Source organism: Coptis chinensis, chromosome 6, assembly GCF_015680905.1.
Source record: "Coptis chinensis isolate HL-2020 chromosome 6, ASM1568090v1, whole genome shotgun sequence".
NCBI lineage: Eukaryota > Viridiplantae > Streptophyta > Magnoliopsida > Ranunculales > Ranunculaceae > Coptis > Coptis chinensis.
This window is the reverse complement of record NC_141461.1, coordinates 79,023,143-79,038,670: the sequence shown is the minus strand read 5'-3', so window position 1 is coordinate 79,038,670 and position 15,528 is coordinate 79,023,143. Positions and strand designations below refer to the sequence as shown.

Below are 15,528 nucleotides of genomic sequence, written 5' to 3'. Positions count from 1 at the left end.
ATTGTAGAGAATTGAGAACTCGCACTTTTATATATTTTTTCAACTAACTTGGGTTATACTCTTTGCGCCACTCGACCACTAAATTATTATGTTTTTAACTTTGAAAGAATGGAGAAAGAGACACAGAATGTTAAAGGCCAAAGCAGTAAGAGGACGGTGTGGACGCCTCCAATGGATAAAAATTTTATGAAACTTATGGTGGCGCAAGTGCATGATGGACAATACCTTGATGGCCAATTTAGTAAACATGCTTGGAAGCATATAGTACAGCAGTTCAAAGCTAAATTTGGTCCCAATTATGATCTGGAAATTTTAAAGAATCACTATAGAGCATTGAAGAAGAACCATAGTGCTATAAGAACTTTAATTGATCAAAGTGGATTTGGCTGGGATAATGATAGAGAAATGGTGTATGCTGATGATGACCAGGTTTGGGATGATTATGTCAAGGTGATTTTCTTACTTTACTTTAAGAACTTTTTGTCTTCCAGAGAACCATAATTCATCACTAGAAAATTATGTCCACCATATGCAGGCACACCCGGATTTCGGAATTTGGAGAACTAAGTCTATTACAGGATATGAGGACTTGTGCATAATATTTGGTGATGGTGGGGCTAGTGGAAAACATAGTCGTGCGCCTAGCGAGAAAGTTATGAACCATGAAAAACATATTCCGAAAGATGCGGGGAATCTGAATGGAGAGAGGTCCCAAAGTCCACTTGTTGGTTCTGATGATTTGGGTAATAATACTCTAAAACCTATCAATTTGGACAGTGAGTTTGAAGCTTGTGCCCAACTCAAAAAGAGATGACCAAAGATGACGCCAAACCCTCATGATTCTAAAAAGCTGCGTCCTAAAAGCACTGGAGAGGGTATGGTAGATGCTATTCAAAGCATGGCAACAACATTTACTGAAATAGCAAACAAGATCGAAGAAAGAAATTGCAACACCTAATTCTGAACCATCGTCTGAAGCAAAGTTGATTGTTGAATTAGAAGCCATTCCTGATCTTGATGACCGTACTTTCATCATGCGAGCTTTGGATTTCTTAGAAGATGAAAAGAAAGGGGTGTTCATGGGGCAGCGATGGAAAGGCGAAAGGAATGGTTGCTTTATCAATTTGAAGAAAAGTGATAAGCAAGTTTATAACTTATTTTTTTGTTGATCCCCAATATATTTGATGTGGAAAAAATACATACTTTGTTTATTGGTCTATTGGGGATCATTAGGTGTCCAGGTGTCGTAGACTTTATGAGTCTAGTAGTATATATTTTGCAAGGGTACGTATTGGATATATATTTATTTTGTTAATTATGGTCACTTATGGGAATGCAAAACTTGTTTGATTGAACATGTGTTTGTTCTATGTATTTAATGAGAATGCAAAACTTGTTTGAACGTGAACTTTGTTCTATTTATGCAATGAAGTAGTATTTTTATATTTGCTATGAAAATTATGTTTATCAGGTGTTATGTAATACAACTTAAATATACTATTTACTTAATAAATGTGTTGACAGGGGCTATACTATGTCTGACGACTTTGATGAAGAAGATATGATAATGCAAGCAGCATGTGTTACTACCATGTTAACGGCTGGTTATTATCAATATTATGTCAGTAAAATTCCTTGCCGCACTTCAGCTCTTAGTGGTGCAGAGTGGGTTGAAGAAGTGCTTAGTGGACATGGTGCGCGGTGCCAAGAAAACTTTCGTATGGAAAAACATGTGTTCTTGCGATTGTGTGATATTTTACAAACGAAAGGTCTACTCACTCACTCTGATACAGTACAGGTTGAGGAACAACTAGCAATATTTATGTATACAATTGGTCATAACGAACGTAATCGAACCATTCAAGAACGTTTTCAGCATTCTGGGGAAACTATTAGACGCCACTTCAACAATGTCTTGAATGCAATAGTAGCACTATCTGAAGATTTTCTACAACCAGCAGGATCTAGTACTCCTCCTGAAATTCTTGAAGGTGGTTATAGATTTTATCCGTATTTTAAGGTATTGACTACGTATGATTATAATTTTTTTAAAACTTAAATTGCCTGATACATTTTAAATAGTTTGTTTTTTTTATTACTTAAAATATACTTCTATTAGGATTGTGTTAGAGCAATAGATGGAACACATATCCCTGCATTGATTGGTTCAAAGGAGAGAGTTCCTTTTATAAATAGGAAAGGAATTGTTACGCAAAAATGTTTTGGTGGCATGTTAAGTTTTGACTTGCAGTTTCAATATGTTCTTGCCGGTTGGGAAGGTTTCGCTCTGATTCACGTTTTTAAATTCAGCACTAATAAGGGAAGACAAATTGCAAGTACCTGAAGGTACATAATGCTTATTATTATGTTAAATCTTGTGGATTCTTTTGTCATGATTAATATTCCAAAACCCTTTATACTATTTGAACATGTTTATGATCATAATGCTTAATTTTATTTAATTTGAAATGTAGGTAAATATTATTTGGCTGATGCGGGCTATGCCAATGCACCAAATTTTATTGCTCCATTTCGTGGCACTCGTTATCATCTAAAAGAATTTGGAGTGTTGCATCCTACAAATTACAAAGAGCTATTCAATCTTCGTCATTCATCTTTGAGGAATACTGTTGAACGTATCATTGGAATCTTGAAAAAGCGGTTTGCTATTTTGGCTCTTCCACCTCCATATCCGTTTGAAACACAAGTAAAGATAGTAATAGCATGTTGCATTCTACACAATCACATACGAAGAGAGAAACTTAATGATGAATTTTTTGATAAGGATCAAAGAGAGCAAGAAGAACTTGAAGGAGACTCTGGAATGAGGAGACAAGATCTAGAAAACCTTAGTAGAAATAGAATACGAGAAATTGCATCATATTATAGAAAGTCTATTGCCATTGCAATGTGGAATGACTATTGTGACTATCACAATGCAGATTGATGTAATACTTTTGATTTTGCTTTGGATTTGTTTCATGTTAAGAATGAAATGACCGATTATACTTGTTTCAAATTAAATATTTTGTGGAACTTTTTTGTTTGGTGAGAATATGGACATTGTATTTAAGTTATTATTTTCTTTTTGATTTATATTGTTCTATTAATTTTTTCAAATATGTAATAGGTTATCAGTGTAACAGATACAATATGAACCAAACAGTGGGCACGCTAAACTTGTGACAGAACGATTGGCAGCCAAACAGCTTCCAGATTAACCTGCTTTAAGTTGCACATCTACAGAACTAGATCAGCTAATCCAGGTTGGCTACTACGAATTTTTCTACTACCAAACAGAGCCTTACTATTTGGAATTATAGTTGTATACGCTTTTTTTTCTCTGGGTCTGGCACTCTGTAGTTCATGTTGGTTCCAGTTTAATCCCAACAGGATTCTTTATCTCTACAAGAGCCTGAGCTCGGCCCAACTTTGCAAGAGCATCTTGTGGCTGTTCTGCATATGACATCCCATACCTAGGAGGACCTAACTGGTTTACCGGATATAGAAACAATAGATTCTCTCACCTCGGGCTGGACGTCGTTAAACAATAGTTCGGCCCAACAAATGGTTTGGAACACACTGCGCCACTTCAACTGGGGTAATTTGAATCATCGAATTTATTACGCTCAAACTACTAAGAACAAAAACCATTCTGCGCCACTTGAACTGGCGCTAAATGAAAATAAACCCAATTACCACCAAACAGAAGTTGCAGAAGAAGAAGAAGAGGGTTTAAGGATTCTTCTCTAAAGCCTTTCAACCACCTTGTTTATTAAGGTACGTTAATTTCTTTTTCTTTTAATTTTGTGTTTTAACTTGCAACACAAGTAAAGAAACATTTTTGTTAGTGAAGATTAATAAGAGGTTAATTTGTTCTAAAGTGTTAAGATTTGTCTATCATTCCTCAGTTCGTGTTTGTGACAACACCCATTTGCAAGTTCATATACTTTGTGTTTTTTGACGTCATTATCTATACTGTTGATGGTTGGGAATTTAGAACTGTTAGATTATTGAAGAAACAATCACCGGAATTAGAATAGCTGTATAGTTATTATCTGAATTGAGCCGAGGTTTTGATTTTGGAGTGAAGCATTGTTTAGAAATTAGAATACACAATAGTGGTTGCTGTGATTAATGTTTTTGACTTGGTGTTTAATCCCAGTGTGTCTGTCCGTCTGTCCGCAAAACACAACACCCAAATCTCGCAAGTTTAAACACTATTTTCCTCCCTTCCTTCCTCGCTGAAACCTAGCTAGCTTGTCTCCCTGCTTTGTCATCGATGATTGAGAAACTTACACGAGTTTGATTATTAAGTTTAGGCTGCTTGAATACTTTTATTGTCGAAGGCAACCTAAGGACAAACCTCAGCCGTAACAGGAAAAGCATGTGGCAGTACCCACGAATCTCAGCAATGATGGAAATGAATCCTCTGTCACAACAACCACCATCAACCAAGACACGTACGTTGCATTCTGTTTCTCTTAAAGTGGTGCCTAACATAATGTCATGTTCCGCCCCTTTAACTGAATCTTTGCCTAAACATTTTTCCCAGCCTTCTGTTTCTACTGGTAAACAATGGTCTTTATCATTATTGCTCATGTTTCGCTACTCTGGTATTCTCCTTAATTCTTAGGAGGATGCTACGTAAATGGTGACCAATATTTTTTTACAGCTCGGGTAAATAGATACTTTACATTCAGAGTCAACAATCTCCATATCTCATGGATACTTGCAATCAGGTTTCACAAGATCAGGAAAAGAGGTATGGAGTCATAATTCTCATTCCTGTATCAAATGCTGATTATTCTCTTTTTCAGTTTTTCCTTTTCTTGTATTGACGTTAATGCATTTTTGGTAATATAATTACTCTCAGACTGCAGAAATTTTCTGGTCTTGACGATATCATCCATGATTCCAGAGCTGCAGAACATGAGCCATGTTTTCGATTTTGAATCTTTCATGTATAGGTACTTTCTAACTTTTTACCACTTTCAATCATATGATATTTGTTATCAGCAGTGAATACTGCGAGAAATTTCAGCATACGGTCAAAGTAATCGTGCAGCCAAAAGACAAGCTTCCTGCCTCACATGCTGTTTCTGTGGCAGCAGAGGGTTCCATTTATCATGCTGAGGCTCCCCATTTTCATGCCTCAAATGCTAAGGACTTGGAGGGAGGACCTGGACTTGCATCACTTTCAACTGTTGATTGTCCAACAATTAGGTGCTGCACCTTTGGCCCCACTAACACTTCCTCTGAACTTGTCTCCCAACAGACGCTAAGCCACAGGGAGACTGGATGTTTTGTCTACGATGGGAAGTCGGGAACTTTCTGTTTGATGCTGAAAGCGTGGGAAGACAGGTAACGTTCTGTTTCTTTTTCACTTCTACACCCCCTTCCCCCTCTCCCTGGTGGCCTGGTCATTATCTTGGATAACATATCAAAAACTTTGTTCCCTTTCAGGAGCTGCCATTTCGTGGCTTGGAATCTCTTAATGTTAATCTTCCGACCACCACTACTGTGAAAATGTCAATTCTGTGTGATAATTTCTTTTATCACATTTCTTTGGTTCGAGGGTGCACTTCCAGGTGGAAACCGGCGGAAATAATAGTTTAGTACCAAAGCCGAGGGTAGGAAATAATGCTCATCACTAGTGCATTGATCCAGATACCAAAATGTGCTTCTTTTGCAGGGGATGCTCAATTGGATCATTGTGAATTGAACATGGATGATTATCTGCATCCTGTCGCTGCAGATCATGATTTTTCTGATTTGTTAACCATGAACGTCTCTCATCCTGCAGTGCCTTATCGTCCATCTGATGTTCAACTGAGTGAAGATTTGACACACCATGTTGATGCTACTGGGTCAAATACTCAAATGTTTCCACACTTCAAGAAGCTGTAGAACCACTGGCTATGCCGACAATCTCTGGCAAGGTGGTACAGTGGTTTTTTTCTTTTTCTGTGCACGGTTGCGTATCTGCAGCAGTTGTTTGTTTGTACCTATGGCCAATTAGTCATTTGTTTTCTCAAATGCAATCATGTGGTTAGATCTTTATATGTCGTTCTGATTCTCCCGTTTTACTTGTTATTAGTTTATTAGAAGTATGTAAAGAAAAGTATGTGCGAGGAAAGTTAATTCAAAGAATGTAGAAGAATTTTAGAAGAATTCTCTCGAGAGAGCCTGGATAAAAGAACTTCAGTAGCAGCTGATAAGGTATATGAATTTGGTAAATCATCAAGGTGGCTGAGAAAGAGGACAGGTGCTTCTTTACTTGTTGACGAGCCGGTTGGAAGGACGGGAGAAACTTATTGACGTGCTTGCTGAAACATCCCACTATTCTTTAGTGGATGAAGATGTCCAGAATGATGGTGACGAGGAATATAGGGAAGAGACATCACATCATATAACATATAAGACAGTAGGAAAAGCTAAGGGAGCAGTTCAAAATGGGAAAACTGGTCAAATTGGAAATATATATAGAGGACGTCTAGGGTGTGCAAGGTGTACTCGTGCGCAGGCTTCTAGGCCCTTGGACAGTACTTTGTGGAGCAATACACCAGTACCTTAAATAAAAATAATAAAATCTAAATTGATCCAGGCAGGTCAAGGGAGAAATCGAACAACTGGTTTACTATCAGGATATATTGAAGAAGAGATCAGTGAATCATACTTACAATTAGTATTCTAGGAGAAAATTTCAATCCTTGTTTTTGAATTCTCAGAAGCACTTTCTCCAATGCACGCACTTATGAAGTATATATACAATCTATGCAACATTTCATAAAAAATAATCTTGTTTAGTAATGCCTTTATATATTAAACAATAATCGAAACACATTCAGTCTCAAGGAAGACAAACATTTTACGAAAATAAAAAAGGTATTGTTATATACTGTTGCAGGCAGAAAACGAGCCATGAATCTGAGTTTGGGGCAAACATTTCTAACAGCATTTAAACTAATTCCACAATATTGGTACCCTCCCAAGAAAGCTTTCCAAATTAGAGGGATCAAGGTGCCTGAAGGATGTCCAAGAGAAGATGTACCATCTCTGATACTCTCTGCACATTATCCCCAACTAATCTCTTGTTGATAACCACAGCTCTTGGAAGGGCTGAGTAATACTATACCTACAAAACGGAGGGTCGTCCAACACTGATTCGAGCGGAACATCTGTATCTTCTACGGGTATAAGTTTTCCTCACCTAGTTAGTTAAAACTTGATTTGATTTTGTTGTAACTTTACTTTAGGTATTGACTAGTAATGTTCTAGATATAATTTCGTTATGGTTATGTAATGAATGAGGGACACTCCGCACTCGTATAGCTTCTGTGGGTGAAGGGTGCACTACTTGGCGGTTTTGTTTATGAGAACTATTGGCTCCCTCCCTCCCTCTCTCTACACATACCTGGATGATTTGAATATGAAGTACGACGTGACATGCCCCCCCCCCCTCTCTCTCTCTCCGGTTTATATGAATTCAGATGGTTCTTGAAGAACCTGGCCCTAGTGGCATTGGGGAGAGACAGAAATTACCAATTACTTGGTGCTATGAGTAGAGGGATTGAGCCGACAACAAGCTTCATGGCTGCTATAGTGGAAGGTACAGAGAGAGCAGTGGTAGAGGCCTAGATGGTTGGCAGGACCTTTGGATAGAGACTGACTCCACAGCTGCAGCTCATGCTTTTGGGAACAAGGACATTCCATGGAAACTAAGGAGCAAGTGTTTTCAGGCTTTGCACTCTCTGCATCTGCATCATGTGACTATCTCTTTTACATGGAGAAGAGGTTGGCTTTCCTGATGTGTGAAAACTGTGTGGATAGGCCTCTTTTCCTGTATAACTTATTTCAGATTCAAAGGCATGTAAATAATCTGGGCTACAACTCGGTTTAGGTTCCCAATCACCGTTATTGTTCTTCTATTTTTTTCATTTATTTTCTATCATTTTTTCCTGGTTTGCGTTTTGCTTTTGCTATAACTTATAACATAACGATTCCCAATACTTGGCGTTTGCTTTCCACCATTTGAATTTGCTGCCATGTCAAGTGACAATCCATTTTCCCGTTGAAGTACCATGCAAATAGTTTATATATTTTTCGATTATGGTCACCACTGACCAAATTAAACGTAATTGGACTCAGAAACTCAGAATACCAACTAACTCAACAGATTTCGGCGCCACAAACATAATTGGATACAGTAATTTGGAATAAGATCTGTAATGAATATACATCAGAAGCAAATCTGAAGTATACTCTGAAGTAGATGATGAGATGAAATAATACGGATGATAAACGTAAGGACTTGTAGGTAGGTTTGGTGAGAGGTTGTAGCTTAATTGAAAGCGCTTATTACTTTACCTGTTTCATTCCTTGTTCCCACTTTCACTACGATGAGAAATTTCAGAGGCTTTAGAAGACGGAGATGGTATGTGTCCATGTGATGAAAAAATGTCTTTAGAAATAACTGATGGAGCCTTTGCACATTTATTTAAAATAGGTCCAAACAGTTCAGCTAACATAGCCCCTTGGATTGCAATTTTTCAATCTACTTTCATATAGGTAAATTTGTCAATGACTAATTACACCTGGGCAAAATGTCAACAGTGATTACATGAAATCTATTAGAGACCAGACCACTAAGGTGGAGAATTTTACCAACTACTAATCTTCCCATTCCTTCCAAGTAAAGCAAGTTCTTGATAGAAACTTATTTACAAGTCTTGAGCAACCAAAAAAGGAAAACACAGCAAGACTACAGACAGTGTTAACACGACTGGCAATGCCAATCGCACGCTACCACCTAGTACTGAGTTCTTATACGAAAAGCATTCTGCAGTCCAATTCACGCATTTCCTGCAAACAAAAACTAATCAGGCCAATTACATATAATAATATAATATATCCTTCTCATATTGTATTGTTTTGAAAAGAGTGATCAAAATATTAATCGAAATGATGCACGAAAAAGTACCTTCACACTACAACTGATGGGTTGACTAGCAAGTTTTCAATCGATGATTCTGCATAGTTGGTCAAGTTTCCTGCAGCTTCCATGCATAATTTTGCCTTGTTGCGCAGAAGTTCATCAGTATAGGCTGATAAGAGCTCCGCCCTTATAACAATATCACATTTATCAGCAATTAAAACATTACAAACATCACATTAAAAATAACTAAGCATAAGACAAATAGAGAAGAACTTTTACAGACAGTAGTAACAAAAAGCAGGCAATAAGGCACGATAAAATAAGACTACCTGGATGTTCCATGTCCTTTTGCTTCATTGTAAAGAATACGCCAAAATCCGTCCTATACAAGGGGGAGAGAAATCAAAATTTGTCCTAAAAGTTGGAAGTTAATTCTGTAACAATCAACAACCAAAATCAGGTTTCAAATTCCAAACTATCATTCAAATGCCCACACATGTACAGAGTCAATCAGCAATGCATGATGCCAAAGTTATAAAGACTGGAACTACAAGCGTATGAGAAGAGACAATGCCTGCCCAAGAATCTTCTTACCTGAGGGAGTTTGACAACGACAGGTAGTATACTCAAAACACAATCCCGGGGAACCAAAAGTGTAATATCCAAAGTGACACCCTGAAGAACCACTTTAAGAACACGGTCTTGATCTGGAAATACAAGTTATATCGAATCCATGCTTTAGTGGCCAGATAAATAAAACTACGTATGAAAGTCAAACAGTAAAAGATGAATTGTAATAAATGTCAATCGCCCCCCAGGGGAAAAAAAGGTAACATTGAGGGTCCGATACAAGAAGAAAATCATAGCATGTTTTAGCAACAGCAAAACCAAAAATTATGTCATGCCTAGTATCAGACCGTCAGAAGAGGAACATACGCCAAACTACATTACTGCATCAAACAAAACCCTTACACACAGTTATATGAATCTCTAAAAAAAGACAACAAATACATATTTACATACCAGCCTCTGTTAGATCGTTATATATTCGTCATGGTGCTAGTCTTCAGATAGAAAGGCTCGACGTTCCTAAATTTGAAGTTGCGGATCTCCTCACTACAGCCATGCCATCTTGACACAAGTCACTGTATAACATCCGTAATTCTGCCTTTGAAATCTCTGGGGCACTTGGATAAACAATGGAAAACAGTCGCCACTCGCCAGTCTCTGGAGGTAAAGAATAATAATAAGTCAAGTTATTCTTTCGAGATTTATAAAATGAGTACTAACATAAATTACAATAAAAATACTAATGAGATAGATTTCGAAAATTCAATACACAATTGCAAGTAGGATAAATGTAGAGTGCAATTCCATAATTGATCCCACAGAGGCATAGAAATGAATTTAGATGGCAGGGAAAAGGAAATTTTAACAATTAATGGCACAGTGGTACCTAAACAAACAGGTTCATATCAGCCAACTTAATCTAAATTCCCCTTGTGAGACGAGACGAACCTAGTCATACGGTTCGGTTATCCATTTAGAATCGGTTTGAATCGGATTGCTAATTTACATAACTGACTGTGTCGGTTCGGAAGTCAGTTTATATTTCCAAAACCCGAGAATAACCGAGCCGACCCGCTAATATATGTAAATTCATCAGTTTCAAATCTATCTATATCTTAATATTAAAGCTCCCATGGTATTTTTCGAACTCTATTAAAATTCTACGTCGTCTCCTATTAAAACGGGAATTTTTCTCCTATTTGAAAAATGGAGGAAATTATTTTTTACAACGGGAATTTCTCTCCTACTATAATGAGAATTCTTCTCCTATTAAAACAAATTCTATCACTTTTAATTAAAACAAGAATTCTTCTTCTATTAAAATGGGAATTCCTCCCCTATTGAAAATTAAGAGAAAATCTAACGTATCTAATTAAAACGGGAATCATTCTCATATTAAAACTGAATCTCTCTCCTAATTGAAAAAAATGGGTTTTTTAAACTTAATTTAAAACAATTTGTTATAAAATTAAAATGAGTTAGCAACTAAAACGGTAGTCCCAATTTTCTAAAAAAAAATCTAAATGTTTTTAAAATAGTCGGTGCGTATGTACGGGCATACAAACTAGTATCTTAATATTAAAGCTCCCACAAGGGTATTTTCCAAACTCCCACAAAATTTCACGTCATCAACTTAATCCAACTCTTTTTCTTTTATAATCCAACTTCAAATGGGAATCTCCTTTCCTTTTAGAACCAAAACTCAAATAGTAGCATAAAAACTCTTTACTACGTGATCTTTAATCGAGTTGTGTGGTGTGGTGTATCCTCTTCACAGGTAAATAATCTTATTCTCTTCTATGTTGTAAGTTTGTCGTGATCGTATTCGCGTATCTGCGTTCTCTTATTACCTTAGAGTTCTAGCTCTTACCGAGCAAAAAAAAAAAACAAACAGAGTTCCAGCTAATAGCTTGGGGAAAGGCGCTTAGTCTTTTCGTTGGTAGTTCCCCTAATTCCTATTTAACTATCTCGGGGCTATACTCTTCTTTGTATGGCTGTGAGCTTTTGTTTGAATTCGTTTTTTGATCTCGGGGCTATACTTTTCTTTGTATGGCTGTGAGCTTTTGTTTGAATTCGTTTTTTATCGAAAACACAGGCTTAGTGACATAACAGATTCTTCCCTCTAAGTACTCAAGAATTACAATAGACTTTTATTTGGTAATAGGTTTATAGGAGGGCGGTCTCCTTTCAATACCACTGTCTTCGTTGCACTCATCATTACACCATGCCACCATGCCATCTTTCCTTATTATGCTGCTCTTATGCCCTGCAAAAAAATTCGTTATTCATTATCATAAGATCAATGCATCAATTGATAATTTCATAATGGCTCTTGAAATCTTGTATACATAATGACATTGACAGAAAAAATTTCTCATGGCATTGACAGGTATCATGGTTTCACCAAGTACAAAAAGAAAAAGAATAGCATTGTCGAAAACAATACCTACTGTCAGTAAAGAACAAGCTACAGTAAATAGATTTGGAATAAGGACAATTTTGAATGAGATTAGAGACTACAATCAACAAAAGAAGCATCTGAATCAACAAAAGAAGCTTCTGGATCAGTTCAGAACTTGCAACCTCTATAATCAGTACTACACAAACTTAGTAGCTGCAAACATCATCTACAAAGAATCAGGTATCGTCTATAACGTTATTATAAGTGTGTTCTATTTGTTTATTACGCTATTAATTTATTAACTTTTATGTAACCTGTGAACAGTTATTAGAGATTCCAAACACAAAAAAGAACATATATTAGATGTATCTAAACACATGAGAAAGGCGACTGAGGACAATGATTACCAATCCCAGATGAGTGGGGAAGATTCTAATAGTGAATCGGTTAGTGGACAGTTCAACAAATCATCAATTACTGATCAAGTCAATGATTCCCATCCAAGTAAGATCTACTACTTATATTTTTGTGTTATATTTTATTCAACATATATTAACAATGATATTGTGTTATATGTAGGACGAGTAGAAAAGCCATGGAATTTTGGAGGTCCAACATGTGTGTGTTCTTTTTGTGGAGCCATGGTCTGGTACAAGGAAAGGGTAGACAAAACGAGAAGAACATCAAATCCAAAGTTTTCAATATGTTGTCAAAAATGTAAGTTCAACTACCACTTTTGAAAGAGCCGCGTAATTTCCTACGTCATCTTTTGGATTCTAAGGGTGGTCTGAGATCCTCGAACTTTGCAAAAAAACATTAGGGTTACAACTCCATTTTCACATTCACATCAATGGGTGGTGTAGTTGATCACTCTGTGAACGATGGCTAGGGTCCATATGTGTTCAAGATAAGTTGTCAAAATTACCACAGGATCAGAACTCTTCTACCATCTGAAGGGTAGCAACCAAAATTTGCACAGTTGTACATGTATGACTCGGCAAATGAAGTTTCAAATAAAATAAAGGTACTTGATAAAAAAATTCCATATAAAGAAAATGAGGAGGATGATGAAAGATTAGATCCAGATGTGGTTGAAGGACTAATGAAAATGCTTAGTGATGAAAATAACCTAACAAAGGTTTACAGAATGGCAAGGGATAGGTTTAAAGAGTCTGAGTTGGCCAATGTTAGTATTAAACTTATTGGAACAAGACAGATTGATGGAAGGCAGTATAACTTGCCTTCTACATCAGAGATTGCTGGACTTATTCCTGGGAATGGAGAAGTATCTGCGGGACCCCGGGATGTTGTTGTAGATGTAATAGGCCACGGTCTTAAGAGAATAAACAAACTGTTTCCAAGTTTCATGGCGATGCAGTATCCTTTACTTTTTCCATATGCAGAAGATGGGTACATGTTGGGCATCTCTTATAGAAAGGGTTCAAATGTGAAGAAAAGGAAACACGTGAGCATGAGAGAGTACTATGCTTATAGGATACAACAGAGGGCAAATGAAGGACACTATTGTTTGTGGAAGAAGACTGATGCTACAATACTTGGTTGATGGTTATGCAGCTACTGAAGAGAACATATTGAACTGGGTGAGACAAAATCAAGACAAAATAAGATCTGACATGTACAAAGGATTGGTTGACATTATAGTTGCAGGTGATACAAATGCGGCTTCGACTGGTAAACGGTTAGTTCTACCGTCGTCTTTCACAAGAGGACCCCGATACATGGTCCAAAACTACCAGGATGCGATAGGTATCTGTAGATGGGCAGGCCCTCCCAACCTTTTTGTCACCTTCACTTGCAATCCGGAATGGCCAGAAATTCAATCAGCTCTAGACAAGATAGATAAAGGACTATGCCCAGAAGACAGACCTGATATTGAAGCAAGGGTGTTTAAGATTAAACGGGATGATCTAATGACAGACTTGCAGTGGAAAAAACATTTCGGAAAAGCTTGGGCAGGTAATGAATCTCTATGCTGTTATTTTATTTACAATTATTCAATTATAGAACTGACATGTAAATATCATATTTGCATCTATCTACACGATAGAGTTCCAAAAGAGAGGGCTACCCCATGCTCATATTTTGTTATTCCAAGACATAACTAATAAGCCAAAAACTCCTTTTGATATCAACAAGCTCATCTCAGCAGAGTTGCCTAACCCAATGAGTGATGAAGTGAGATACAAGGCGGTTGTAGAGTTCATGATACACGGACCGTGTGGAATAGATAACATGTCTTCCCCGTGTATGGTTAACAATAAATGCTCACGACACTATCCGAAAAAATATTGCAGTGAAACAGTCATTGACCAAAATGATTACACAGTCTATAGAAGGAGAAACAATGGTAGGAAATTAATTGTGGGGGAAGCAGAATTAGACAACATATGGGTAGTTCCACACAACAGAGACTTGGTTGTCAAGTACCAAGCCCATATCAATGTGGAACATTGCAACAGAACACGGTCAATTAAGTATCTCTTTAAATACATCAATAAAAGAAAAGATCGAGCAACATTTCTCATTGTGGCTGACATCATTGCTAAGAGAGCGTCTCGACTGGCCAACAAGGAGATCATATTTTGTAATGGCAGACCCCCATGGATATATAAATGGGAGGTGCCTTACGGTTTGTATGTGCGCCATGCATGAGTGACTATGGGCATTAGCACTGCCTAGAAAACTTGTAATTATTTTCCATTCTTTTTTAATATAATTTTAACTTACCAAGCAAATAAATAAATAACATTTCTCATCGTGGAAAATGTCACCACAGACAAATTGACTGGAAAGAAGGCCATTGAAGAAGTTGACGAAATAAAAAATTACTTGGACAGTCGATATGTATCTGCTTCGGAGGCAACTTGAAGGATTTTGAAATTCGATACACAGTACAAGGATCCGAGTGTCAAACGGCTACCATTCCATCTTGAAGGTAACAGAAAATCATTGTAGTCATTTAATAGTTAAATCAACACATTGTTATTTATATATCTTACATTATTTCTCTCATTATTATTCGTAGATGAACAGATGGTCTATTACAATGACAACGATGATCTGGAAGAAATCATTGAACGCAAAAGTTTTTAAAAAAAAAAATGTTCACAGAATGGTTGAAGACAAACGCACTGCATGCTGATGCAAGAGAGTTCACATATGTTGATTTCCCAACAAAATGGACATGGCAGAAAACCAAAAGGATATGGATTTGAAGAGGAAAGAGATGGAAGAGAAAGATTGGTCCTGTGTACTGCGCACACCCTATATATATCAGGCAAAAGATACTATCTGCGAATGCTTCTTAACATTGTTAAAGGACCTCAAAGCTATGAAGACATTCGAAGGATCAACGGTGTGCTGCACCCAGACTATAAAAGTGCGTGTATGGCACTTGGTCTACTCGAAGATGACAACGAATGGCATGATGCACTTAAAGAGGCAAGTGACTGGGCAAGTGCTAGATCAGTAAGAGAACTATTTGTGACACAGTTGTTGCTATGTGAAGTGACAGATCCTTTGAAACTGTGGGAAGACCACTGGGACAACCTAGGAGAAGACATTTTATTCAAGTATAGGCATTTGAAAAATGATGAAA

At 37.1% G+C, this 15,528-nt stretch overlaps 3 protein-coding genes and 2 long non-coding RNA genes across 10 annotated transcripts; 4 read left to right on the top strand and 1 right to left on the bottom strand.

The window, feature by feature from the left end:
* Positions 1-105: 105 nt before the first annotated feature.
* On the top strand, positions 106-978 carry LOC147494668 (L10-interacting MYB domain-containing protein-like). Its single transcript, XM_086569438.1, has 2 exons — positions 106-450; positions 536-978. The coding sequence occupies exons 1-2, from the start codon at positions 109-111 to the stop codon at positions 812-814; spliced, it is 621 nt and encodes a 206-aa protein (XP_086425564.1). The 5' UTR covers positions 106-108; the 3' UTR covers positions 815-978.
* A 556-nt stretch (positions 979-1,534) lies between these two features.
* Positions 1,535-2,947, top strand: LOC147494667 (uncharacterized). Its single transcript, XM_086568206.1, has 3 exons — positions 1,535-2,020; positions 2,120-2,336; positions 2,475-2,947. Exons 1-3 carry the CDS (start codon positions 1,535-1,537, stop codon positions 2,945-2,947), a joined length of 1,176 nt encoding a protein of 391 aa, XP_086424332.1.
* A 605-nt stretch (positions 2,948-3,552) lies between these two features.
* Positions 3,553-6,612, top strand: LOC147494666 (uncharacterized). Of its 4 annotated transcripts, none has more exons than XR_015200158.1 (5): positions 3,553-3,780; positions 4,381-4,765; positions 4,877-4,970; positions 5,115-5,364; positions 5,467-6,612. It is a non-coding gene; the product is annotated as an uncharacterized LOC147494666 (long non-coding RNA). The 4 variants fall into 4 exon arrangements; XR_015200157.1 differs by having other exon boundaries at positions 3,559-4,463; positions 4,637-4,765; XR_015200159.1 differs by having other exon boundaries at positions 3,569-4,765; positions 5,467-5,633; positions 5,807-6,612.
* A 1,936-nt stretch (positions 6,613-8,548) lies between these two features.
* LOC147494665 (uncharacterized) lies at positions 8,549-10,583 on the bottom strand. Of its 3 annotated transcripts, none has more exons than XR_015198572.1 (6): positions 10,457-10,583; positions 9,962-10,165; positions 9,533-9,645; positions 9,268-9,320; positions 8,984-9,124; positions 8,549-8,865 (listed from the first exon to the last, which is right to left on the bottom strand). It is a non-coding gene; the product is annotated as an uncharacterized LOC147494665 (long non-coding RNA). The 3 variants fall into 3 exon arrangements; XR_015198571.1 differs by having other exon boundaries at positions 10,395-10,561; XR_015198573.1 differs by lacking the exon at positions 10,457-10,583 and adding an exon at positions 10,278-10,392.
* A 2,311-nt stretch (positions 10,584-12,894) lies between these two features.
* LOC147494664 (uncharacterized) lies at positions 12,895-13,473 on the top strand. The gene has a single exon (XM_086568205.1). It carries the CDS (start codon positions 12,895-12,897, stop codon positions 13,471-13,473), a length of 579 nt encoding a protein of 192 aa, XP_086424331.1.
* The last annotated feature ends 2,055 nt before the right edge of the window (positions 13,474-15,528 follow it).